This window comes from Notechis scutatus, chromosome Z (genome assembly GCF_049901735.1).
Source record: "Notechis scutatus isolate UNSWTSFEM ecotype Mainland chromosome Z, rNotScu1.2, whole genome shotgun sequence".
Taxonomy (NCBI): Eukaryota; Metazoa; Chordata; class Lepidosauria; order Squamata; family Elapidae; genus Notechis; species Notechis scutatus.
Genome location: NC_142025.1, coordinates 79,992,785 through 80,020,189, shown reverse-complemented (window position 1 = coordinate 80,020,189; position 27,405 = coordinate 79,992,785). Strand labels below are relative to the sequence as shown.

The window sequence follows — 27,405 nt, the reverse complement described above, 5'->3', positions numbered from 1 at the left end:
GAATGTCATCAGAATATTGAACAGTAATTTCAAAGCTGCAAATGATCTTTCCATTGACTTCATATTAACATTAAATAACACGGAAGGCAAGAAGAAATCAGAATCAATATCTTTATTGCAATCAATGACCAGTCTTAGCAAGTTGAAATATTACTAGATGCATAATAATTTCCAAAAAGTGAAACAGAAATTCCTATAACATTCTTGTAACACAAAGAAAATGGATCAATCAGAATGCAAGTCCAACTCCCCACCTCATGAGTGAATAGCATTGCCTTATATGTCTCAACAGTATAATATTTCTTTTACTGTTTTTGTCTATCACATGCCAAATTCTGGTCTAAATCTAGACAGGAAAGGATGAAGACAAACAAAGTAACAGTCACTCAAACTGCAGTCCCAGCTTGGCTAAATTCAGAACATTGGACCCTGGCTGATCGTTGATAGCATCACCATCTACTTTAGGTCAGCAGGAGATTCTGTTTTGAAGAATCTGTAGTATAAAATACTTGGAGGCACATACAAGGCAATCAGGATAAGAATCCAGTATAAAAACAACGATGTGAATAAATCCAATAATCTTACCTACCTCCATGAAGGAATTTGCAAAGAACCAGATTCAGACATATTAGAAGATATTGCAGTAGACAACTTTGGTATGGCATCACTCAAAGTAACAGTAAGTAACCCTAGCAAATTCTGGGTATAGTTTTGACTATTACTCAAAAAGGCAGATAATATCCAGATATCACATGTCATGGATCCACTGAAGGCTGGGTCATCTATCTGACAGTCCCAGAAAGCTCCCTTTGATGGTTTTTTGTGCATGCAACTATAAGAAAATCTATTACCTTTTTCCTCCGTGAATACTGTGGTCTAGATCTTAAGATGATAAATTTACCTCTAGTCCAGTACCCATAGTTGTTCAATCCATTTGTGCTCATATTTCATCACTCAAAACACTATAACAAATCCACATACAATACAATGCTACAGGCTCAAGCATAAGAAGAGATGCTTAGAAGTACATTACTGATTGACTAGGAAATGGTTATTCTATGTTTCAACCAGGCCAGTGATAATAAAAATATTTGAAAAAACCACCTCCAGTGTGCTAAGACCATTAATCTCCAGGTGGTGGGTTGACATTTGGTCTCTGGTCTCTGTTCCTGTGCAGAGAAGCATGCTGCAACAATCTGAACTTCACCAAGTAGAGTTGCATCCCTGGTAAAACCATCCATTCTGGATCCTAGGTTTACACCAGCCACTGTTTCTGGAAATTTGAATGCCAATAACTATGGCAATCTTAAGTAAAACTTTTTATTACAACCCAAAAACATTTTGTTTCAAGTTTATACCATAGCATAAGCACAAGACTTGGTTAAAATCTAGAACTACCTGCTGTCATCTCCTCTCTTCTCAAAGTGACTCTCCTATCAAGTAAGCTATTAATCAGGGTTATGTTCTTCAATTCAAGACATATTATTTATAAATAGTTTATGGATGTTGAAAAAATTATAGGCTTATCATACATACCAGCTAGAAACACTTCAGATGAACTTTTTAACACATTGGTTTTTATAATAACTGAACCAAACATCTTTTTTTTAAAAAAAGATCACATAATTAAATCAAGTTGCTCTTTGTAATAACCAGTGAATGTCAAAATGGATTATACAGTGCAATCACCTATAATTAAATGGGGTGGCAAATTCAAAAAGCACAATTATCTATAACAAATAATCTATAAATATTTTAACGTACTACTTTTACACAAACAACAAAACCAAGTTTTAGAACTCTGAATATATCATACAGAAAGAAAAGTAATGTTAATTTCTTGGCATTAATAAAAAAACTATAGTGCTGTAATATTTTCTAAAAACATTATCATTCATTATTTTATAACATAGTGTTATTACGTGATATTGCAAAAGTACAGACTCAATCCCCACAATTGTTTTTGCTCGGAAATATATATGAAAAAAACATTCATTTTGAACTTCATAATTATGTTGCAGGAATCTGTGGGAGTCCAAATTCATCCACCAGTACACCATCCTATGAAATTGAAAATACATAATTTATGATTAACTGTTGCTTTTCCCCCAAACTATGAAAACCCATTTTAAAGAGAGATTAATATCACAATAATCTTATTTTAAATTCTGAATAATCTGCCCCAGCAAACAGGAAAATATTGCATCTATTTATGTCAAGCACTGATCTTGTAAAAATACTTATACTTATAAATACTTAACTGTGATATTATTGTTTTACTTTAACTGAACAAAATACTTAGTAAGTTAACAATACAAATTGATACATTATAAACCCAAAATCCTATATGAGGATAATCAAATAAAAAGTTCAGCTGACTTTCATATGAAAAAGGATGCTTAAAATGTTTCAGTCCTCACATGATTATCAAATGTGTTTTAAGTCTGGAGTGAAATACATGTGTTTGGAGAATTTTGTTATGACGGCAGAACAAATCATATTCTGACCCAGAACCAAACGAAACCTGATAATTAAGAACTATAATGGAGCTGTGATTGAAAAAAGTACCCAATCATGACAAATTATAAAATGCTTCCATCCTAACCATAGGACTGCTATTTTTTTTAAAGAATATATTTATCATTGATAAGGGGATATGGGAGTTAAAATGAACAAACCAGATAAATCTATGCTGACAACTACAGGGCTATTAGCCTGCCTGGTAAGTTACTTGTTTTAAAAAGTTGCTAAGGAAAAATTAAAATTTCATGTAGTTGGGGCAGTGCACTATATGTGCAACATAAGCTTTGTTTTTATTGGCAGATATACAAGGAATGTGTGTGTATGCGTGTTTATATGTATATTACAATTTGTTTTATTTTCAAATTTAGAAACTAGTAATATCTCTCATAGAAGGACTTCATGCAGAAGTGTTGCTTAATGCTGTTGAAGTGTGAATACAAGGCTACATTAATTATTATATAATTGTGTATGTGTGTTTGTTTTCATAAAATTTTTGAGCTTTGGCTGCTTGTGCCCTCTATGCATACACCTTGTCCTTTTGATACTAAGTTTTAGAACTATTAAAATGCAAAGATGATGGTAGGAGGTGGTTGGTTTGCTGAGTTCCACTTTATGTAAGCACGGTGCGCATGTTCTCTTTTGCTGCTGGAATACTAATTACTCAGTTGAGAAGATCTAAATAGCCTATTACGTATAAGTATAAATAACAGCAAACAACAATACAAGAAAACTGAAAGCACAACTATTGTGCTTTATTTTGATAAGTTTCAGAAAAATTTCAAAAGCTGTTACTATTCCCTATGTAGAATATTGTTTGTCCTAATGATTTCAAAAATGTTTTAAAAATCATTCCTTCAACCATTTCCCCACCCCCAAATTTGGATAGTATGTACCTATTATTCCTAGCCGCTCCAGGAATGTGAAAACAAGATGGCAGCTGTTAATTTCAGGTTTCCTGCGGCTATTGTTCTCAAAATATTTTATCCTTGTTCTTTATGATGGAAAATAGGTAAGCAGGACAAAGGAAGCTTGCTTTTTCTGTGGTTGCCTCATTCTCTAGTCTAGAACCATCTTTGGCAGGCCCCAACACTTCTTGCCTTTAGGCAATTATGAAGACCTGGCTTTTCCTGCAGGCATTAACAGCCCTTTTAATTATTCTGTTGCTTACTCGCTATTTTATATATTATATATATTCAGTGTACATAGTGGGTTTTGTTTTGTTTGTTCTTTATTACTGTTCATTTTTTGCATGGTACATCAGCCAGAACTGTTTGAATTGAACAGCCTTACAAATCTAAAAATTTTAAAAAATATGTAATGTATTAGACATAATACTTTACACTATGTCATATATGAATTCATTTATTATATTTTAAATCATGATTTATAGGTTAGAATTATGTGAACTTTGTCAGTTTGCCTTAGTCAACATACTATGATTATACTAATTGTTGTATTTGATATGAATTTAAGAAAAAGCCTATTAAACTGTTAGTAACCCCTTAAATAACTTCTCAAATTATCACAGCAATAAAAGACCAACAATGAAATGAAAATAAAAACAAATACTTCTAATATGCCTATTGTTGTTGCTTAAAAGATGAGCAATTAAAAAAAAAACCTAACAAGTTTTGGTGAATATTGCTCTCTAAATGCCTATTGACTTCTATGTGCAATGTGACAGTGGGAGTGAGGGGGCGAAGAGTGACTCACTTTGTTTTTTGCTTCACTTGGCATGCCTTCTGGAATTGATGGAACACTTGCAGCTTCATCAAGATAGGAGCTGTCTTCATCAGCTAGAAGTTCATCACCCAGTGCTTCTAGTTCTAAAATTATGTTGAGGACAGAAAATGTCTAATAAATGACTGAAATTTGGAGTGAAGTTGTTATATCTGATTAAATTCAAACAGTACAGCAATTAAAAACACTAACATCTCTGGAAAACTAATTAAAAGCCATTTTAATTTATATATTGCTTTTACAAAAATATTTCCTTTTTGCAGACAAGCATTTTAATGAAACAATATACTATTCTGTAGTTTGATTACCTAGCTTCAAGATGCAGCAGGAGTTCCACAGTGAAATATAAGACTGAATGCAATATAAAGTAATACTTTTTTGGTTTTTTCTTCATTTATTTTTATTTGTTTGCTGGCAAATGGCGATAATAAATTGAAACTGATGAGAATCAGAAATGTTTATATTTGCTGCATTATTGATTCCCACATAAAAATATGTTTACACTTTCTGCTGTTTGTTTATAATCAAGACAATACTGTATAAATAGAAATTAAATTACCTATACTGAACTCACCAAGCCTTGACTATACAATTACATCAATATTTAGTGGTAACTCACCCGCCTCCAAGTCATCTTCATCTATCTCTGGAGTTCCATAACTACGACCCAATGCTTCTTGAATTTCACCAGCATCTTCCATCATATCTTCCAACTGGTCTTGCAGGTCCTGGATTATAAAATATACATTTGCCTGAAATTAACAAAGCCTTCCTGTATTCTCTTAAGTCCTTTAATTGATGAATATTTCATATTTGTACTGACATAAGATATGCTTCTGCTGGATTTAAGCTACAATATACCATGATTTATTTAACCATTGTGAATTGAATATGAGAACCAAGCTATAGATTAGACTTTTTGAAATCAGTGAAAGTAAACTATGATTTCCACTAGTTTAATACTTTAAGTCTGGATCCAGCTGTTCTCGTTCTTTTCATGTTTTAAAAATATAGCACAGTAGAAATGCTGTTTAACTTAAACTGGCAACTCATGAAAGTTATTCGCTCTCATCTCAATCTATTTGACAGGGTTGTTGTGGAAAAATTAGAAGATGGAATGCTACGTATATCACCTTGAAGTGCTAACAATAAGGTGGAATATAAATCAAATAAAGACAGTTTAACTTATATAACAAACCATATGTATTTTACACACACACACACACACACACACACATTGTGTGTATTACTATTTGTCACACAGATGTTTAGAATGGATGTGGCATTTTTATCTATTTATTGAATCCTTCCCAAGTACCAGGGATAGGCAGATGTTGATGTTTTATGGCATTAAGAGGCATCATTACAGGATGTAAGCTCTTCAGAGCAAACCTGTCTTTTGCAATTGATTAATAATGAAATTGTCAATAATAATTAATAACTTAATGAATGTCATTATTATTATGGTTTGTTGCATAGCCAGATGTTCAGACTGGAATTGGCATTTTCGCCAGCTATCAAATTCTTTCCAAGGACCTGAGATAGGTAGATATGGATGTTTGATGGTGTTAGAGTACTGTCATTGGATGTAAGCTATTCTGAGTCCTTTGCATTTAACTGATGGTGAATTTGTCAATGCTGATAGTGTTCAAATGGTGCTCCAGTTGTTTTGGGATTGCACCCAAGGCATCTATTTCTATTTGTGTCTTTGTACTTAGTTAATTTCTCTAGTTGTTTCTCTTCTCTTCTGCTGTCTCCAAGTGCTATCAAATCCACTATCCAGACTTTTTTGTCTTTCTTATTGACAATTGTTAAGTCTGGGGTTTTATGTGGCAGGTGCTGTCTGTTTGAATTCTACAGTTTCAGAGAACTTTAGCTTCTTAATTTTTTATATTTTTATTTTATGGTCCCACCAGTTCTTGCTTGCAGGCAAACAATACTTCTTGCAGATCTTCCAATGCATCATTGTTACTTTGTCATGCTATTTTTATGGGACAGACACTATTTGACTCCCCTGACGAGACCTGTACAATATTGTTAAACCCCTGACATAGTTCTTATTTTCCTCAAAGCACAGAAGACCAGAATCATGTCAAGGTAGTGCCTCAATGTGGTTTATTATGCTTAGTTGCATAGTCAGCCAGATGTTCAGACTAGATCAGTCCGTTTAGATGGTGATACAGACATAGTCACAGGATAAAGCTGTTCCATGTAAAGCTGCCTTTTGCAATTGACTGAATTTGTCAATGCTGTTCAAGTGGTGTTCCAATTGTTTCAGGATTACGCCTATGACTATTGGTATTACCTTTGCTTTATTTTGCCACTGTCATGCTATTTCTATTTGCAGGTCTTTGTATTTCACTGTCTTCTCCGGTTCTTTCTCTTCTCTTCTGTTGTCTCCAGGTATATGGATACCTGTCACATAACATTCCAGACTTAACAGCTGTTGACAAGAAAAATGAAGAAATCTGGATAGTGGATGTGGCAGGTATTGCCACATCCACTATTCGGACTTTTTTGTCTTTCTTGTCAACAATTGTTAAGTTTGGGGTGTGATGTGACAGGTGTCTGCCAGTTTGAATTCTAGAATAGAATAGAATACTTTATTGGCCAAGTGTGATTGGACACACAAGGAATTTGTCTTGGTGTAAATACTCTCAGTATACATAAAAGAACAGATACATTCATTAAGAATAAAGAATCATAATGTACAACACTTAATGATAGTCATAGGATACAATCAACAATCAAATCATACTAGGAAACAGTCAATATAAATCGTAAGGATACAAGCGACAAAGTTACAGTCATACAGTCACAAGTGGGAGGGGATGGGTGGTAAGGAGTGATGACAAGATTAACAGTAACAGTAGTGCAGACTTTGTAATAGTTGAACAGGGTTGAGGGAATTACTTGTTTAGCAGAGTGATGATGGCTTTCGGGGAAAAACTGTTCTAGAGTCCCAGAGCATTTTAGTTTCTTCATTTCTATTGCTTTCTTTATTTCATTGTCCTGCTTGTTTCTGCTTACAGGCATTATTATTATTCCAGGCCAGAAAAGAGGACTATGTTTTTTTTTTAAAAGCAACATTAAAACTCACCTCAATTTGATCAATTTTTACTTTGCTGTAAGCTTTTTTCATTTCCTTCACTCCTAGTTTCATAGCATCAACCTAGAAAAGTTACCAGATAAAATAGTTAGGCTCATTAATACTTATTGAATAAATAAATACAAATGTAATATAGGGCAATTTTACCGTTGTTTTTGTATCTTTTAGGGACTGGATAGTATAGTTGGCTTGTTCCATATTGAAAGATTGCTGGGCAAGATTATCCCGTTGGTTTTCGTACCTATATTAATAATATGTAAGCTTAAAAATAGGACACAATTGCAGTACTACTTGTCTGTCATAAATACTACAAATCCAACAGTGCAAATTCAAGTCCCAGTCCCCAAATTTAGAACTTGAAACAAAAATGAGAATGTTAGTTCCTATAATAAATCAAATCAAATCATTATTATTGTCAAAAAGCAATATAAGTTCTTGTAGTAAATGTAACTAGTTTTCAATGATTCAAAAACAAAATCTCCTGATGAGTAAATGAGTTTTCTTGGGAATAATATGCTTTGCTAATGCCACCTTTGGGGATTTTCTTTACTTGCCAGTTCAAAGCCAAAGTTCTCTAGTAGATTTCCATTCAAGTATCAAGTATTAGCTTTTTGGGATCTATGATGGTCAGCAAGGTGCTGTCTTCCAAAACCAAATCAACTATGTTTTTTCTTTAATCAAAGTAGTCAATTTAGCCATTTCTGCTAACTCCCATCAATTTTTGCACCATTCATTCACTGTGGGAACCAAAGTGTCCTATTTTTGTTCATAGAGTGTTATTGCTATCAATATATATCATATCAAAGTTCCATTTTTAAAAAGTTATCTGTTCCTTAAGCTCAAAAAATATATCTGGTTTTACCTTTATATTCACCTTAAGAATCTTCTGAATTAAGATTTAAATCTTGCTCCAATATTTCTTTGCTTTGTTACAGACTACTATAAATGGTAAAAATTTATTTGCTTACATTTACGTTTTAACATGTTTGAAATTCCTTTATACAGTTTTGACAATTTATTTGGTGTTTGATACCAAGGGTTCATCATTTTATAAAAAAATTCTTTTAAATTATAATTTAATGTAAATTTTAAATCTTTCATCACATTTTTGACATTGTTTAAGCATTATATCCAAAAGTCTTTGGCCATTGTATCATATAATGTTTCACATATTCATTCTCCAAGTTCAATTTCAATAACAATTTATAAACCTTAGCAATATTTTCATCATTTAAAAAATGGTAGCTATATACAGTACTTCTAATTCCCTCTTTGAAGAAAGGGTCACCATAATTTAAAAAATATTATTTGACCATAAGTCCGCCAGACTGGCCTTGCCATCATTTCTTTTCTAGGCTTATACCTAAAGAGACCTCTTCGTAGAGAACCTTACGTTACCGTGTATTTATTCCAAACTGTTAGGATGGCAAGTCTAACAAAATGGTTGTTGAAAACAACATTTACTTAACCTTATCATATCATATATAGGTGTGCCATCCAAATCTTAATTCATGCCCCTCCAGCTTGAGTAACCTCTTGTTTTGGAGTTACCTACTCTTTAAGCCAGACCGAACAACAGGCATCAAAGTACAATTTCAAATCTAATAAACCCAAACCTCCTCTTTCCTTAGCATCTTGCAATAATTTATATCTTTATTTTTTCCTTGTCATATAAACTTGAGATTCCCATCTGCCATTGTTTAAATGGAATATCAGTTATAAGTATTGGTAAAGCCTGAAACAGAAAAGGCATATTTAATAAAACATTAATTTTAATTACGGAGATTCTATCCAATAATGATAGTAGCAATTTATCTACTTTAATAAGGTTCCTTTTGATACAATTTTGAAGACGCACATTATTTTGAAATACTTTAAAATGTATATTTGTCAATGTAACCCCAGGTATTTCACCTTTTTCTCCACCAACTTTTTATCAATATTTCATAGTCCTGGGAGTTTATATTCTTAACAAGTTTATTTATTTTAAATCCTGCTAAAGCTCCAAACTCATTTAATTCTATGACCATCCAATATTCTTGATGGTTTTTCATATGTTCTATGATGGTTTTTGAGTTTAAAAAAAATATAGCTAAATAACCAGCAAATTCTCTAATATCCTTATTCAAAATTTCAGCACCAATATATATACAACAGGAAATAAGGGGCATCCTTGCACCTTGTATGCTTTTTGATTTCACATGATTTAGTTAAGTCTCCATTAATAATAATCTTCGCTTGCTGTGATATAAATCACATTGACACCTTGAATAAATTTCTCCCAAAGTTCCTATCTTCCAGAAATGTTAACATGAAAGCTACAATTGTTGAAGGCCTTCTGTTCATCTAAAAATATTAAAGTTACCTGTTTCTCATTATGGTATTGTATAATATTCAAAACATTGTCTCTTAACTATCTTTTTGACAAAAGGCCAGATCTTCATGGAGTCACAGCAACAAACTTGGTCCCAAAATGTGGGCCCATTTTCCTGTTGCTAGGATCATAAATCCAATGACTGTTGAATTGAAATTTCCCCTCTAGGAATCTTAAAATGCATCCAGTTTTCCATTGTAGTCTTTTGAAACCTGTCACTGAGATGCACACTTGCATCCTGCCATGAAACCCCCTCCCTCCTAGGAGAATATTTTGAAGTTAAAGAAATCCTTGATTCTCGCTGCTAGAATCGAGACCCAAGTGACCTATTTGCATATGATATACTGCTAATTATTGTTGTATTTTGTTTTGTAGGACTAAACTTGTTTCTGGAGGGACAGCATATCATGGCTGCATTGCATCCATCCAAGCTTCATGAGTTGGCAGCCGAACATTAGCATGGGGTTGGGGGGAGAGAAATATTGTAATGTAAGAAAGGGGAGCCTAGCTGAGCCATGTGAGAAGCTCCAGCCACCTAAGGTCGATAACAATATGCAGAGCTGGGAACTGAGTACCTGTTTCCTGAACAATATATAAGTACCAGTGATTCGACATTTGCGGATAACCAGGGGGATGCCTGGGTGGGGAAGAAAGAACTTTCCTCTCCTTTGGTTTTTGTTTTTGTTTTGCATGAGAAAACCTCAGATTCAGCTTCTGCTACTTCTGTAACCATTTAAGCTTCAGTAAAGTATACTCTTGGGGGGAAAAGGACCAGGAATCTTTCTGTGCTAGATGACTGAGTAGGACAGATGACAGATTTAAAATGAGGCTTTATGTACATAACAACTCCATTAGTCTTTTGTAGACCAGCTGATATGAATTCCTCCAGTCTTTAGATATTATCTTGCATCTTAATGTGTTTCTTTAAGACAAATTATATCAACACTCAATTTTCTCAGATATATTGCTTACGCTTGGACGACGCATCTGTGCCCCATTAATATTCCATGTTATATACTTATTAATACTTATTATTAGTGTTCCATGTTACATACTTATTCTCCATCATTACATAGTTTAGCTAGTTCCCGTGCAACCATCTCTATCACCTCTTCCTCCAATACCAGGTTTGTTTATTTATATCCATTGCTTCAGCTGGGTCCAAATTTAGTTTATGTTTAATCGAGAAATCCTTGGCTTCCTCCATAGAATGCAATCTAAATCTTTGCTCTTGGAAGGTAACTATTACTCCTTCAAGTGACTTTCTTTTGAAAAAATTACAAAGTGAAGGTATCTTTTTCAACAGATACCAATTTTTCCTGGTTCATGGTTAAAGCTGGTTATTAAGTTTGAAGAAATTTCCCTGGGAAAGGGAAGTTCTGGAAATCAACCCTCTTGTTTCACTGGGTTGCTGGAAACTCTCTGAGAGCTTCTGGGAGAAGTGATCAGATGAGTCTCTAGCTGGGGACAGGAAACCTAGGAGCAAGTACACTGTGGGAGAATCAGTCTTCATAAAATACTTTAAAATAGGCAATAAATTTGTTCTTGCTTCTTAGACTCATTTTTCGTATATTTACTTTTTGCTCTAAAAGAAGCTGTTCTTGACTGCAACTTGCTTTTCTTTTTCTTTCCTTTTCTTTTTTTTTTAAAGCAACATCATTTCTGAAGGTTTTGATTTTAAAATGGTGAGGAATTGCATAAAACCAAAACAGAATAAGGAAACTGGAAACTATTTCAGAAATTTAAGTCTCCTAGAGGATTTTACTTCTTTTAAACTAACTTCACTGATTTTCCACAGTTTTAGAATCAAGGATCAAGACTTTCTAAATGGCACTTTTAAAGTCTGTTGTGAGGAGAAAAATGGTTCTGATTTTACTTATTGCTGATTGGATAAGAGTTAACATCAGACTTGACTGTAATGGAAGATTTGACTGTAATGGAAGATTTGACCACAAAAGGGACCTTATAACCTAGTTCTAATTGTAAATTGTATCATAGCACTGTAGGAGTGCTGTTTGACTACAACAGAACCAAACTTGCAGGGGCTTCCCACTCTGACATCCCACCCCACTCACTTCCCATCCAGTGAAGCCCTGCCTATCACTGCCCTCCTCTGACAGCCCACTCGCTCACCCTCCCAGCTCTACAGTCAACACCCACAGTGAGTTGTCCCCACAATGAATTTATGGTGCTGAGATGTCTTGCAAAGAGATGGCAGCAGTGAGTTGGCAGTGGCAAGAAGGCTGCCCCTTTCTTGCCAGGTCGAGATAATGATGTGGAGTCATCCCATTCTGAGCTGGGACAGGCTGACATTAAGCAGATTGGCAATAACGTTCAATCCAAAGACTTGTATTTACTGTGGGGCCCATGCATGGAATGTCCATCCATGGGAGTGAGCAGGAAGAAATGAAGAATTGGGAAGAAGATGCTTCAAGAGACAGGACAGGGGAAGACTTCCCATGTTGGAGGAGTGGACAGAAGCCCTGGGGAACCAGCTGAAGCCCCAGTGGTCTATAAGTATCAGAAAGATGGAGGATTGGAAAGGAAAGCCCTCTGGAGTAACTTTTTCCCGGGGAAGCCAAGGGAGACTACCACGGGCACCACTCACGGAAGAAGAGTATGGGGCAATGGAAGGTGAAGAAGACCTTTACAATGTCATATTTGAGCAAGCCATCGACGTCCTGAGAGATGCTTTAGAGAATGTACATGTAATCTCTCTCAAGACTCCAGAAGCATGCCTTTTTTGTAGCAGTATTTGCTTTCTGTACTGAGATTTTCCCCACAACCTAATAGCCCCAATTCTACTGTTGTTTAGAAGAGCCATAAAAACCTGGCCCTTCATCTAGATCTTTGGTAGGAAGAATGAGAACTGTCACTTCATTATCCTTGCCATCCTTTTTTTTTTTTACTTTTATTTTGACACATTATCCTGATATAGAGGAATAACAAGGTCAGTGATAACTAATGTTTTTGAGAGAGCAAAATCAGAGGAGTCATGCTCCCTATTGGGTGGCTCTGGCACTAAATCATCAAGGATGACTAAACCAGTCTTGAAGCAGACAAAAAATGTTAAAGTACTAAACTGATTTCACAACAAAACCAATATGTGCTACATCAGAAATGGCTTTTTACACAGTCCATTTCTTTAGAATGACTAATTATTTAAATCAATCTTTGCCAACACAGAATATCATAACACTGCAGATGATGTAAAACTAATCATTATGCAACCATAGGTACTATAAGGAAGCTAATTAAAACAATGAATTCTTGGAATGTAAAAATCCAGAAAATATTTCAGAACAATTACAATAAATTATGGGAAAAGAACCTTGAAGATAGAAATAATACCATTAAATTCCAGAAAATAAATGAAAAATATCACAATTTGTTACGAGACATTCTAACAGCTGCAAGGACAAATTGGCATTACAGTGGAAAACTTGCTGAGAACATATTATACAATAGGGCAAATTTAGACATTTGGCTTTTAAGATAATAAAAAATAGCTTTCATAAGAAAAAAATCATAGACTGTTTTCTAGGCCAGCACTTTTAGCACTACACCAAATAGCTACCAAATCTCACAGGAATGCCTCCAGACGGTTTATAAGACTAAATGTTAATGTCCTTGTTACTATTGCACATTCTGCAAGGATATGTTTTATAACTTGCAATTTGATGAAATACCTAGACAGCTCTGGTTTACTTCATGTATAATCCTATGAAACTAGAACCATTCAGTTCCTTGAGCCTGCCTATAAAACTTGTTATGGCTTCAGTGATGTAGTTATAATTTTATGTTTGCGTTTTATGTTTGTGTTTTATTTCATTGATTTACTCTGTTAACCTAAAAAAAGAATTATTTTCATGGAATGTAATTAATAATTAAGAATCTGTTAGCACCTTTTCCTACAAACAATAAAAGTGCTGTTGGATTCTAGGACTTCCGGTTTGGGTCTCTTCAGCGACAGACCGAAATCTGCAATCATGCGTGGTTTCGATCTTTGCTTGCTGCTTTAGTGCCCCGATCCTTTGATTTCGGGGCTGAAGCCACCCCATAGAGGTGGTGAAGAGGGGGAAGATTGCTAGCTGAGTGGAGGGGAGCCGCATCTCTCCTCCTTGGCTGGTCTAAACTCCCTTCCCCGAAGGTGGTTGCAGCGGTGGTCAAAAATGGCCACCTCAAAGAAGAACCCGACTGGATAAGATTGTGCAGGAAGAAGACAAAGAGGAAAGCAGGACAGACTGGGCTAAACAACAGAGAACATCTAAGCAAGGTACCCTGAATCTAAAAGTACCCAGAGGGATACTTCTGAAAGATCTTTAAGCGGCGAAGGAGAGAGAAAAAGAGGTTAAAAACCCTTTTTTTACCTTTATATTGACAATTACAAATGGTATGGAAAGAAATTTATATTAATTTATTTTGACACTAATAGGCAACCTTACGCTGAAATCTAAGTGTCAAAAGGATAATAAAGATTTTTCTTAGTCATTTTAAAGCCCTAAAAAGGAGAAGAGTGGAGGCAAAAGGGTAGAATAATGGAAAAATGGAGTGCCACCTGGAAAAATAAAGAGGATTAACAGTGAAACTTTGAAAAGACTCCTGAGGATACATTGTAACTGAAATCTTATTAAAAGATACAGTAACCCATGGAAAGGAAAAGTAAAGGAAAGAAACAAGAAGGAACAGTCTGGGATCATTTGGTGATTTAAAAAAAAGTTTTGGGCATTGGTTTTTTCTTTCTTTTTCTGTTTTTACTTAAAGTCAATCGGGTGGTTGTTCAAAAGTGTTTAAAATGCCATCACTCCTGGAGAAATTGAAGATGAGTCTTAAAAAACAGAAAGAAGATGCAGAAAGGGGAGGAAGATCCTTTGGCTTCGTATTTGAATTTTTTGAAATGGAGATCCTAAACTATGAAAAGCAAAAGGAAAAGCTTCAAGAGCAAGAAGGGCGGGACAAAGAAGAAGCCATTTTCAATGATCAAATAATGCAAAGTGTGGTAATAAGGGGAAAAGGGGGGAAAGGAGTTAAAAGTTTGAGATCAAAGGGAACAGCCAAAAAGAAAAATAGTCTGAAAAAGAAGTATAACAGCAAGGAGAAGCAGAAAAAGGTATGAGAAAAAGGGGGGAAAGATAGAAAAGGAAAGAACTTATGAGGGACAAAAACAGGAAATAAAGAAAAAGGGGAAACGTACTAGGATTAAAGGTATTTGCTTAGCTAGAAAACACAGAGACAATGGTTAAATTTAGTTAAAAGTGAGGATTCTGCAAAGGTACAAAAGATAGTGTTGTGACAGTAGAATACTGTAATGAGTTAGAAATAAAATAAGTAAATAATCTATGAGATAAAACTGTATTGTTATGTAATGGCATGTTTATTTATAATTAATGCAATAATAAAGAAGAGAGGGAAACATTGCAATTGTTTCTAAAGATTGATAAAATATTGAAAAGAAATGTGAAAGATTTATAAGGAAATTTATACCAATTATTAGAATGAATTTGAATAATTATTTTGCTTATTAATAGTAAATTTATAAGATAAAACTGTATGACTATTCAATGGTATGCTTATTAACAGTTAAGTAATAATGAAGAAGGGAGGGAAACATTTCAATTGTTCTCAAAGATTGATAGATATTGAAAAGAAACGTGAAAGATTTACAAGGCTCATACCACTACTAGAATGATTTTGAATAACTATTTTGTTATTTTGTTTCTTTTTACATTTTCAAGGGGAAGTACCAAGCAGAGTCTGAATGATGAGATATACATGATATAAAATAGATATTAGAAATTTGAATGTTATAATTTTAAAATGCACAAATTCAATGTTTAATGAGATTTCATATGATAATAAAAATAAGATTTAAAGGTGTTGCACTTCGATTGGCAATCATAGTGGGAATTTTGCTTCTTAAGAATGTTGGAAGAGAACATATGAAATTGTAAACAAGACAGACAAAAGTATAAGTACAATGAATAAAAAGATATAGAAATTTAGGTAAAAGAAATATAATTGAATAAGAAGAAAATGAGATAACCATGAAAGAAAATTAAGAGAAGTAAAGGGAGAAATAGTGAGAAGTTGGAAAAAGAGTAATAAAACATGAAGCTGAATACATAAGATGAATATGCATATGAAATTGTGTCTGTATGGAAATGTGATAACCCGGAACGATGCTGTACTCTAATAAGATGTTTTATTTGTTTTGTTAAAACTCAATAAAACTTTATTTTAAAAAAAAGTGCTATTGGATTCTTGATTTTTTCCCCCCCAACATAGGCTCCTCCAATGTAATAATGAACTATCTTTCCTATTCCTTCCAATTTATTCAGGTTCCTTCTTTTTCCATCCTAAGAACCTTGCTGTTTTCAATTTTCTCTGCTATAAAACAATGAAATAGACTGCAATCAGGAAATTAGGGTTAGAGGCACCCAAGATGGAATATTCAATGCAAAATGAATGACAAGACCAATCTTATTTCCAAGTCCAGTTCAATAGAATGGCGGGATAGTAGCCTATTTAAAACTATAACTTTAGGACTCATGTTGATACCTTTCAGATTGACGATCTGTTTGAACACAAATGTTTAGAGAGTAAGACACTTACATTCGCTTCTGTTTTAATACTCTCAGGGCTTTCTGCTTTACCATATTCTAAAAAATATATAAAAAAGCAGATGTTAACATGAATAAGGATTAATAGCTGATTAATTAATAGCGTTTAATTGTACTTTAAAATTTATATACAATTATACATATACATACATACATACATACATACATATTCATTCATTCTTAAGTTTTCACGGGTATTTATATGTATGGTATTCAGCTTTGTTCGGGTATTTCAGCAGAATCTCTTCTGCCATCATCAGGCTTGTGTATTGTGTTCATCGATGAACACAATACACAAGCCTGATGATGGCAGATGAGATTCTGCTGAAACATCGCTACTAACTTTAAAAGCACAACTATAATGAAGTGGTAAAATACCCGAACAAACCTGAATACCATACATACATACATATATACAATATAAATTATATATAAATTTATATACACACATTGCTATAATGCCTAGGATCAACAAATACCAATAAGACATTCTTTGATAAGATTAGCAATAATACCAATAGCACTTAGACTTATATACCATTTCACCAATGCTTTACAGCCCCCTCTAAGAGTCAGCATATTGCCCCCAACAATTTGGGTCCCCATTTTACCGACCTCGGAAGGATGGAAGGCTGAGTCAACCTTAAGCCAGTGAGACCTTTAGTCATAATTTGTGCTATTAAACAGCCCCCATTTTATTTCCAATTTTGGCACTTTTATGATAGGTTCAGATCTGGTTGAGCATCCTCCAGTTTTTCCTTGGAAAATCAACGCTGGAGAGGCATTGTACTGGATCAGACCCTAAATTAAATAGATCTGGGTTAGTAGTTGTCCATTCCTGGTGTCATGCTGTCTTAGTATCAAAGTCTTTTCTAATTAATTTCTGTCCAGGTTTCCACCGTGGGTTCTAAGATTTGAGTCTGAGTATTTGATCATGACAGCCCTCATATATAGGTAATAATTGGTTTGCATTGCACTTCTGCCACTCCCTTTTTAAGGCTGATTGTCTTCTAAACTGAGGGTTGATATGTTAGATCAGTGGCTCCCAAGCTCTTGACCACCAGGGACCAGTTCCATGGAGAAAGGTTTTTCTGTGGACTGGAAGGGGTCTGGTTTTGCATTCTGCCTGCATTCCATGGATGGGCTTCACTTGTTTGTGCAGACTGGTTCCTGGCATGCCGCAGACGTGGTGCTGGTCCATGGACCAGGAGTGGGTGGGTGTTAGATAGTACTATTCAGTAGCCAGTCAGAAGGCATTTTAATAGTTCCTGAATGGTATGATTAAGCTGGATGTCCACTGCCTTTGTGTAAGAACTATTTAACCATAAAGGGCTGCAAATATTCAGCTGTCAGATATACAAAAAACAAGAGCTGATGTCCTAAGAGCTGGAGCATTTGCTCTCCAGCTAGTGCCAGAAAGTTTATGTAGAATATTGCTCCATGTTTTTATTTTATCCATGATTTTCCTTAAGTATTCCTTATAGATTAAGAATCGGTCAAAGACCAGATCTGAATATTAAACTTCATCAGCTGATTCCTAAATTCCATTTTTGGTGTATAGTTAGCTTGTCTGTTGTTCAAGTGAAAACTGGAGACTTTGATTTTGTTAATTTTAGCCTCCAGATTTAAAAAAAAAATCAATTTCTTTAAATATATTTGAGGACTTTTTCAGAGGTATTGAAGTCTTCAGATTGTTTTATCTGCACAATGTCATCAATCATACATACTTTCTTGCAGCAGTATCTGGCAGATCTGATGTATAAATATTAAAAAGAAGTGGATCCAGCACAGAATCTTATGGCAAGCTGTCATTTAACCTGTACTTCCAACTAATTGGCCATCCAGATGTACTTCAATGTCTCTGTTTGAAAGCATACTGTTGAATAGAACAACTGTTTTCTTACAAGGCTGTAAGAACTTTAGAATCATTCCTTCTCTCCACACTGTATCGAAGGCTGATGGTAGGTCAATGAACACAACAACATATTTTTTCTCTCCACTGAAATCCATTTTCTATATGCAATATTAATGATAATACCAGATCACAGTTTCTTTTTAACTAAATCTATTCTATTCTATTCTATTCTATTCTATTCTATTCTATTCTATTCTATTCTATTCTATTCTATTCTATTCTATTCTATTATTATCTATCTATCATCTATCTATCTATCTATCTATCTATCTATCTATCTATCTAATCTGTTCCTTGGTCAGGGGTTTAATTCTATTTAAGATAAGTCTCTCCAGTAAATTATAAGATGCTTAAGAGTTCTATAGGTCTAAAATCTTCCACCGATTTCTCCACTTTACCAGGTTTCAGGATGGCTACAATTTGGGTTCTTTTGAATATTGTTGGAGTCTCCCTGTTCGTTGGATATCATTATATCCAAAGAGCCTCAGTGACACAGTGATTAGAGTGCAGTACTACAAGCTACTCCTTCTGCAGTTTGGCAGATCGACTCTCACCAGGCTCAAGGTTGACTCAGCCTTCCATCCTTCTGAGATGGGTAAAATGAGGACCCAGATTGTTGGGGGCAATATGCTGACTCTGTAAACTGCTTTGAGAGGGCTATAAAGCACTATAAAGCGGTTTATAAGTGCTATTATGAAACTGTGTGAGTCTGAGTATATAGCCTACAATGCTTCAAAAACTCAGGATATACTCCATCTAGGTCAGCCTTTTTTCCTGATTTTATCATTAGTGTTTTAGTGATCTCTAATGTAGAAAATTCTTCTGAGATGTTGCTTTTAGATGTTAGTTCATTGATTCTGGTTTTTTCCTCCCTTTTGATTTCACTAGTTCTCTATTTATTCCCTACATTTTCTTTGTAAGGATCATTAGGATTGATGTTGCCAATGATTCATGAAGCTATCTCCCAGTTTTGTAAGCAGGGACCAATTCTTTTTGCTGGCATGTTGAAAACTCATTTGCACTATAAAAGCATATCACTTTTCTCTTCTGGCGGAGTCTAGACACTGGAGGAATTAATCAGCAACTTCAGGTTTATGGTTCTCCGCATATTGTGTAACTCTGGCATTCTTGATTCCAGGTTGGGATATGTTTTTCTACAGCCCCTTGAGATAAGCTTCTTAACTACGGAAAGTAGCAATCCCACATATAGATTGTAATTTTCTACCTTAGGGGATCCACTGGATATTGAATAAATTCCATCAAGGCTTAGGGTTCTATCCTACATTTGAGATCTTCACTCCAACGTTTAATAACACAGATCTGTACTAACTTCCAAAGGATATCTGGAGTACTCTGTTACAATGTAATGGTGTATTGTGCATATACCTGGAGACAAAATCACATTGCCCAGGGTATACCATGCGGCTAGTGTACATTGTACTTTATTGCTAGATGCAATAAAACACACTATGTACATTCAATACATAAAGCCAATATGCACTTTGCTTATTGCAGTTTGTGACTTTAGGCCAGCCAACTTTAGAAGCAAAGCTATGGATCAAATGTTTATAACATAGTGAATGTGGATTCACACATATTAAGTCACAATATAATCAAAATGGCTTTGGCTATCTCATATTCTGTGTTTCTACCCATTGTCAGTTGAAAAGCTTTATTTACTTAGAGGTCAAATTTATACAGCCACCCATCTTACAAAAAGAGACTCTGAATGGCTTACAATAATAATAACAATAAAAAATTCCCAACCCATTGCATGTACTATTATAAAAATGAAAAATCAATATAAATTTATTAATCAAAATAGATGTGCCTTATTCAGTTAAGTTACATGGTTCTTGAGCAAAAATTCGCATACAGTATGCCTCCATGCACTAAGGCCTCATTAAGACTTTACTATGGCATTATTATTACCTGAACATAAGATACACAGTTCAAAGTGCAAGATAATACCCATCCTAGACTCAAAATTCTTTAACACAAGCAGGATTTCTTTAGCGGCATCAATACTGATAATAGCTTTTGTTGGCAAAGTTAATTTAACAATAGTAAATTTAAAAAGGTGTGTAACTGTTCTAAAAAGTTACAGACAGTTGCTGTCTTTCAGAAACTCCCTTTGGTCAGTGATATGAAGCCCTGCAGACCCTACTTCTAGCATAATTATACACTGTTATTCATTTGTTTTCTTCTGAACCTTGGTAGATTACAAAATCCTCCTAAAAACAGGAGACACAGTCATCATGTGACCACGAATCACTTCACCATAAAACTATTTACATTACCTTTGCAGGCCCCTCTCTCATTTTCTTCATTTGATCTTTATATTTCACCAGCTCTGCATCAAGTCTAGAAATTTTCTTATCAATCGATTCTGCTCTGCTGTCCACCTTTAGGAATAATGAATAAAGGAGCTATTAACTGGCAACTTGACTAAAGATATTAGTCAAAATAAAAAGTAAAAATATTCTACAGTATTTATTCAAATTCTAAACATGCAGTATTTATAAAATTGTTACATTTGTTTATCATCAATAATTCACAAAATGAATGATAAAGAAGAAACAAAAACTAGGGGCTACTTGAGAGATTTTAAAAAAACTAACTTGACATAGCTCTATCAGTTATAAGTATAAAGAGAACATATAAAGTATAAAGAGAACATAATAAAAATAACTGTTAAAAGTATTTATTTATAGACAATTAAGGTTGTAAGGGACAAAGAGTTTTTTTTTTTGTCAGAAAAAGAATTGCTATATCACAGTACCCAAATGTGAATAAACTTTAGTTTGAAATGTGTTTAAATATTAATAGTTCAGGTTTGTAGTTAGGCTGTTGGTTTGAGTTCTGAGCTTGGCAATTGGGTTGCAAACATTTTGTTACCATTTGAGGAGACATATCAGTGCATTTTGATTCAAAATGCACTGACAATGACTCCTTGAATAGTGACAAAACATTTGCAACCAAATTGCCAAATTCAAACCAACAGCCAAACTTTAGTTTATAACACCAATTCTAATTAAACAATTAATCTCTACTTACACTGCTTAAAAAGCCTTAGCTTTTTAATAGAAAAGTAACAATTGGGTCTGATACTGAGATTGTTATTGTTCCTCTATGTACCCCTATCATAACTTCTAAATATTAAAAGTGTAATTTTGTCTTGATATTTTCCTCCATAATATATCCTAAATTAGGTGGCTGTAATCCAAAAACTCATCAAAAATATGTTCATGCACAGTATTATTTCTCTCTATTCCCCAATCCCCCTAATTTTGAACTAACTTGCCAAATAGAATGAAACTTGTTATTTTGAAATCACAAGATACAAACTATTTAAAATGGGCAAAACTACTCACATTCTTTGGAGGGGTAAAGAAAAGGGATAAAAATGATTAGCAGTCATAATATGGATTCTTTGATTTTACATAAATCACAACCACATCAAGCAAAGCATGTTCTCAGAGTCCAGCGGACAATTTATTAAATGAACTATGGTTAAGCAAACCATGGCTCAGCGTAAGACATGAATCAAATCACTGACTACATTTAACAATTCAAGTCAGAGCCTGTTTAAAATTTATGGAACTATGAAGACAACAGTACAATTTTTAAGTATGAACAAATGGGACATATGCAACTCAGTATTCAAACTACATTAAAAACACTTATTTGACGAGTTAGCAACCAGCAAATACTGTTCCCGAGAAAGCATTTGCTGTTCTGCTACCGTAGCGACTACGTTTTCTTTTTCACCCTAGAGCAGTGTTTCTCAACCTTGGTTCCTTTTAGATGTGTAGACTTCAGCTCCCAGAATTCCTTAACCAGCAAGTCTGGCTGGGGAATTCTGGGTGTTGAAGTCTACACATCTTAAAGGGCCCAAGGTTGAGAAACATTGCCCTAGAATTATCAAAAACAATATAGCAAATCTGCCAAATAGGTATCTATACTAAAATGTTCTGAAAAACGGGATTCAGCCTTCAGACCAGATGCGACGACGATTGTCTTCTCTAGAGTAGCCGGCAGTAACAGTGCTCCAGCCACCAGTCTCTCTCTGTGTGGTACCCACCGTGCCAATACAGTCCGTCAAATTCGGAGGTGGCGCCTTAGGCTTCGATTTACCGAACAAACGGTTCATCTCAGCAACTTAACCAGAGAAATACAGGACAACTAGAAAACAAAGAACGACTTCAAAAGTTTCACAAGCCCATCAGACCCGGAAATTATCCATTGCGCCTGCTCAGGGCTATCCCCTTTTGACACAACGACCAATCAGCGGACGGTAGAAACTGCGAGTGACATTTGGCTTAAAGACCGGAAGATGTTGAGAAAGAATGATTATAGGAAAATTGAAGTTTTCCGGGTTCCTTTGGAAAACACCGTTGAGGTGGAGAGCTTGTTAGTAGAGCAAGGGCGTATTTGCTTCGAACAAGGAAAGGGTGGAACTAAAGTATGGAGTAACAGGGGCAGAGCAAAGTGTTAGAGGTATTTGTTATCTTCGTTTTACTTTTGTAAAATAGTAGGCAAAATGCTATGACAGATTGGACTTCATTTAGGCTACAAGATCTGGACTCCAAGCAACAACGGGATAGTGCAAAGAGATACCACTCTGGTTTTATCCAGTGGTCTTTTGGATTATTATAGAAATCATTTTAACAGGTTCCCATTGCACGCTTAAGAGCACATTTACAGAGTGAGTTTATACATTCTGTTAAGTTTGTTTTATGTAGTAATAGCTGGCTAAATTTGTATTGCTCTTTAAATAATGTTTTACTGCATTTGGTAAATCAGCTTTAACAGTGACTTGAATAAGGACAAACGACAAAAGAGGGATAACTGAGTGGCTTAGTTTACTTTTAACAAACAGTGTAAAGCCTTTTCCATGAATGTGTTCAAACTCTAGGTACTTCTATTTCTTGCTTTCCATAGAATTCTGGAAAGACTAACTAAAGTTTACTCCAGTATGTGTGAACAAAATCTATAAAGTTAATTGTTTTTTTGTACAGCTGAAGCTTAAATATTTATAATATTCAGATAATTGGGGTGCCTCATGCAAATACAGCCAATAGGAAAGACTTTGGTTAGATTTATGTAATAAATTAAGACATGAATTTATAAACCACAATAACTGTTCAAACATCTAACTGAATTATATTTTTTAATTACATGTGATCCTGATCTAACAAATATTGATAAAACTTTTGAAATTGAATTTTATTTCATACACATAGGAATCAAAAATATAAGTCCAATACAAACACTTTAGATGGTCAAAATATATCATAAAGAATTCCATTATGTTGAGCCAGCATGATTGGGGCCAATACCTCATTTTTCCCCACAATAATATAAGGGCTGTTTTCAGGGCAAGGTGAACTATAAATCTTGGGTTGTTTAATTTTTGGTATACTTGTGTACTTAATTTTTTTCACCACCATAGACAATTCTTTTATCAATGCTATTTTACTGGGTTAAGAGAATGTGATCTCAGAGTCAGAGTTCACATATTGCGCTGAATCATGTTTTGCATCATCAATATTTTCTGTATAAACCATTGGCTGTGTTCATACAAGACACTAACTGAAATTCATGGTTTAAAAATCACAATGACTCGATTGTAGAGATATTCAATATTTGGGTCCAAATGGAACCAGTTCTTTGAATTCACAGATATCCTCAACTCTTATCCATTTTTAATATTGTGCATTCCTATTAAGTTCATACAAGAGACTAAATTTGAATGAAATGCATGGTTTAATATGCTGTGTGAAGTAGTTCTTATGTTCAATTTGCATTTACAGAACATGGTGATCTAAGGTAATAGAAACCCCAATGTGCTCTTCAAATATTAAAGTCATTTTATACATACACACTTGTTCCTTCAGTGTAATATACTATGATCTGTTTCGTTGTTGAATTGTGTTATCTATGAGCCCTTGAGCTGGCAGAAAATTGTACAGCATAAAACATGTTCCTTGAACTGATGGTTGATACTCTTCCACAGACACTGTATAAACGAATGATGCTTCCCTTACTTATAATGTACAGTACGTGTTAAAGAAAGGGATTGATGGATTCCCCCATCTTTGTTTCTTTCCTCTTCTGAATAAGCATTACTAGCTAGCAGGAAACATCCACTAATTACTTTCCTTGTTTTCATTTACTTGCTGTAAGGTAATAGATGAAAATCTATTAATATGAGATGGAAATAAGGAAGACAAGAGTTCTGATTAATGGCTTGACCAAGAGTTTAGCTACCTGTCAAAATTCATTCTGATTATATGCAAAAGTGACTGCAGTCAAAGAAGTGTAATTATTGGGCAAAACAAGGCAGTTAAAGAAGAATGCCGCACCTATGTTCAAAAGCAATCCAAGGAGTAATTTGGGAGACTTGCAATATAGGGAGATTTGCACAACAAATACAGAAAATCTCCTCTCACTTTAAAGTATGGTGTATTCTTCCCCTCCCCCACCTTACCTACTGCCATTGCCCATCAATCGCTCTTCAGACTAATACAGCACTCTGACCTGTAGTCAGTTTGTAAACCAGTTGAATACAGAAGGACAATCTGGTTTCAAAAAGTAGATTCTCTTTCCGTATAAAGCAAAATAGCCAGAGAGAGGAAGGCACATGCCAGCCTTAGTCCAATGCAGCCAGTAGAGGCCAAACTAATCCTAGCCCTGGGGTGGGAGATGCAATGTCGCCTGATTTCAATAAGTCCAAATGATTGGTAAAATGTACACATTCTTCTGCACAAAAATGCCTTGTTGCTTGGGGAAAAAGCAGTATTTCAGGGTTTAAAATATAGTTATGGATAACTTTAAGCTACCTCAGTTATGAGTTCTGAATGAGATGAACACAATGTCATAAAGGTATGGCAATAAAAAGAAATACTGGTGCAGACTCAGGCAAAGGAAATAAAAGCCAAAGAAAATTGCTAAACAAAAGATGATATGGATTGTTTTATAGTGCCATATAATATGCATCTGTCGAGTTTATAATTCCTCTATTTTTTTTATTCAGTGTATTATATTAAAATGCTGAACACACCAATAAATTGGGGAGATGGTTGGCCCACAAACTAAAAAGAGAAAAAGAAAAAAGGTTGATACAGGAATTGGAGAACAAAAACAGAGAGATACAACATAGAATAGTAGAAAAGAAGAGACTAATCCAGAACTATTTCAAAAGATTATATGAGGATAGCGTAGATATAGATAGTATAGAACAATACCTACAAGGAAATAGCTTAGCAGAGTTAAGCAAAGATCAAAGAAAAATATTAAATAGAGGGATAACAGCTATGGAACTAGAAAATGCAGTACAAAAACAGAAAAGTAATAAAACTCCAGGACCAGATGGAATCCTGGCAGAGGTATACAAGTGTTTTTATGAAAGCTTTGAAACTATACTGTTGGAATGTATAATGACATATTGGAAGAATTAAAAATACTAGAGTCATGGATTGAAACTTACATTTCCCTTAGAGGGCACAGTCCGCAAATAAACTAATAACTAGAGACCAATCTCGCTGTTGCATGTTGACTATCAAATTTTTACCACAATAATGGCAGTAAGTTTGAAGATAGTGCTGAATGAAATAATACATCCAGACCAGAATGGATTCCTGCTGGCAAGGCAAATTAGAAACAACACAAGAATGGTTCTAGACATTCTAGAATATTATGAAGCACATCCCGGAAAACAGGCAGTACTAATCTTTCTCGATGCCCAGAAAGCATTTGACAACTTTAATTGGCAGTTTTTGATCCAACAAATTAAGAATATGAGATTTGGAACACGTTTTGAAAAAAATGATCAAATGAAAAAATTGAAAAAAATGACCCCAGCCTAGTTGAAAATTACAGACCAATCTCTTTATGCTGCGTCACCTGTAAAGTCATGGAATCAATTATTAACCAATCCATTATCCTCCACTTAGAGACAAACAACCTACTCTCTAACAAACAATTTGGTTTCAGAAAAAAACTATCATGTAATCTGCAACTCTTACACTGCAAAAACATATGGACTACACAACTCGATCAGGGCAAAACAACAGACTCAATTTACATAGACTTCTGTAAAGCCTTTGATTCAGTGGTACACGACAAACTACTCCTAAAACTAAAATCATATATCTCTGGACACCTGCATAACTGGATAGAAGCATTCCTTTCAAACAGACAATAAATGGTCAAAATTGGGAGCGTCCTATCAAATTTTGTACCTGTCAACAGTGGTGTCCCCCAAGGCAGTGTTCTAGGACCAACTCTTCATACTCTACATAAATGACCTCTGTGATCATATCAAGAGCAACTGCGTTCTCTTCGCTGATGATCTAAAGCTATTCAACACCACCGACAATACTGCTACCCTTTAAAAAGACCTTGACTATGTATCAGAATGGTCAAAGAAATGGCAACTTCAAATCTCAACAAATAAATGCTCTGTCTTACATATTGGCAAAAAAAATCAGAAAATAAAATACAAGCTGAATAGTCAAGACCTTGTTGATGATCCAAACTCTGTCAAGGACCTTGGAGTACTCATCTCTAATGATCTAAGTGCTAAAGCCCACTGTAACTACATAGCCAAAAAGGCGTTAAGAGTTGTTAACCTAATCCTGCGTAGCTTTTTCTCTGGTAATATCTTACTACTAACTAGAGCATTCAAAACATTTGCTAGACCAATATTTGAATACAGCTCATCAGTCTGGAACCTGCATTACGTATCTGATATTAATACAGTTGAGAAAGTCCAGAAATATTTCACAAGAGGAGTTCTCTACTCCTCTACTCGTTGCAGAATACCTTATGCCACCAGACTTGAAATTTTACACCTACACAACCTAGAATGATGTCGCCTTCAGTCCGATCTAAGTATAGTACATAAAATTGTATATTGCAATGTCCTACCTGTCCATGAATACTTCAGCTTCAACCATAACAATACAAGAGCACACAATAGATACAAACTCAAGGTAAACCACACCAAACTTGATTGCAGGAAATACAATTTCAGCAACAGAGTGGTCAATGTCTGGAATACTCTACCTGACTCTGTGGGTTCTTCCCCAAACCCCAAAAACTTTAACCTTAGACTGTC

General features: G+C 34.7%; 2 protein-coding genes across 7 annotated transcripts in view; one reads left to right on the top strand and one right to left on the bottom strand.

Annotated features, from left to right (window-relative positions):
- Positions 1–97: 97 nt before the first annotated feature.
- Positions 98–22,531, bottom strand: CHMP5 (charged multivesicular body protein 5). Its single transcript, XM_026678302.2, has 8 exons — positions 22,366–22,531; positions 20,582–20,686; positions 16,359–16,405; positions 7,520–7,613; positions 7,364–7,435; positions 4,883–4,991; positions 4,237–4,349; positions 98–2,061 (listed from the first exon to the last, which is right to left on the bottom strand). The coding sequence occupies exons 1-8, from the start codon at positions 22,432–22,434 to the stop codon at positions 2,011–2,013; spliced, it is 660 nt and encodes a 219-aa protein (XP_026534087.1). The 5' UTR covers positions 22,435–22,531; the 3' UTR covers positions 98–2,010.
- Positions 22,532–22,608: 77 nt separating this feature from the next.
- The window catches only part of BAG1 (BAG cochaperone 1), a 66,777-nt gene continuing 61,980 nt past the window's right edge, over positions 22,609–27,405 (top strand). For 3 of the 6 annotated variants that reach the window (XM_087947146.1, XM_087947147.1, XM_087947144.1), the window contains exon 1: positions 22,609–22,781. The gene's annotated coding sequence lies outside the window, so the exon portion shown is untranslated. Of the gene's footprint in view, positions 22,990–27,405 lie in introns of all 6 variants that reach the window. The other 3 variants (XM_087947145.1, XM_026678303.2, XM_026678305.2) reach the window with 3 other exon arrangements.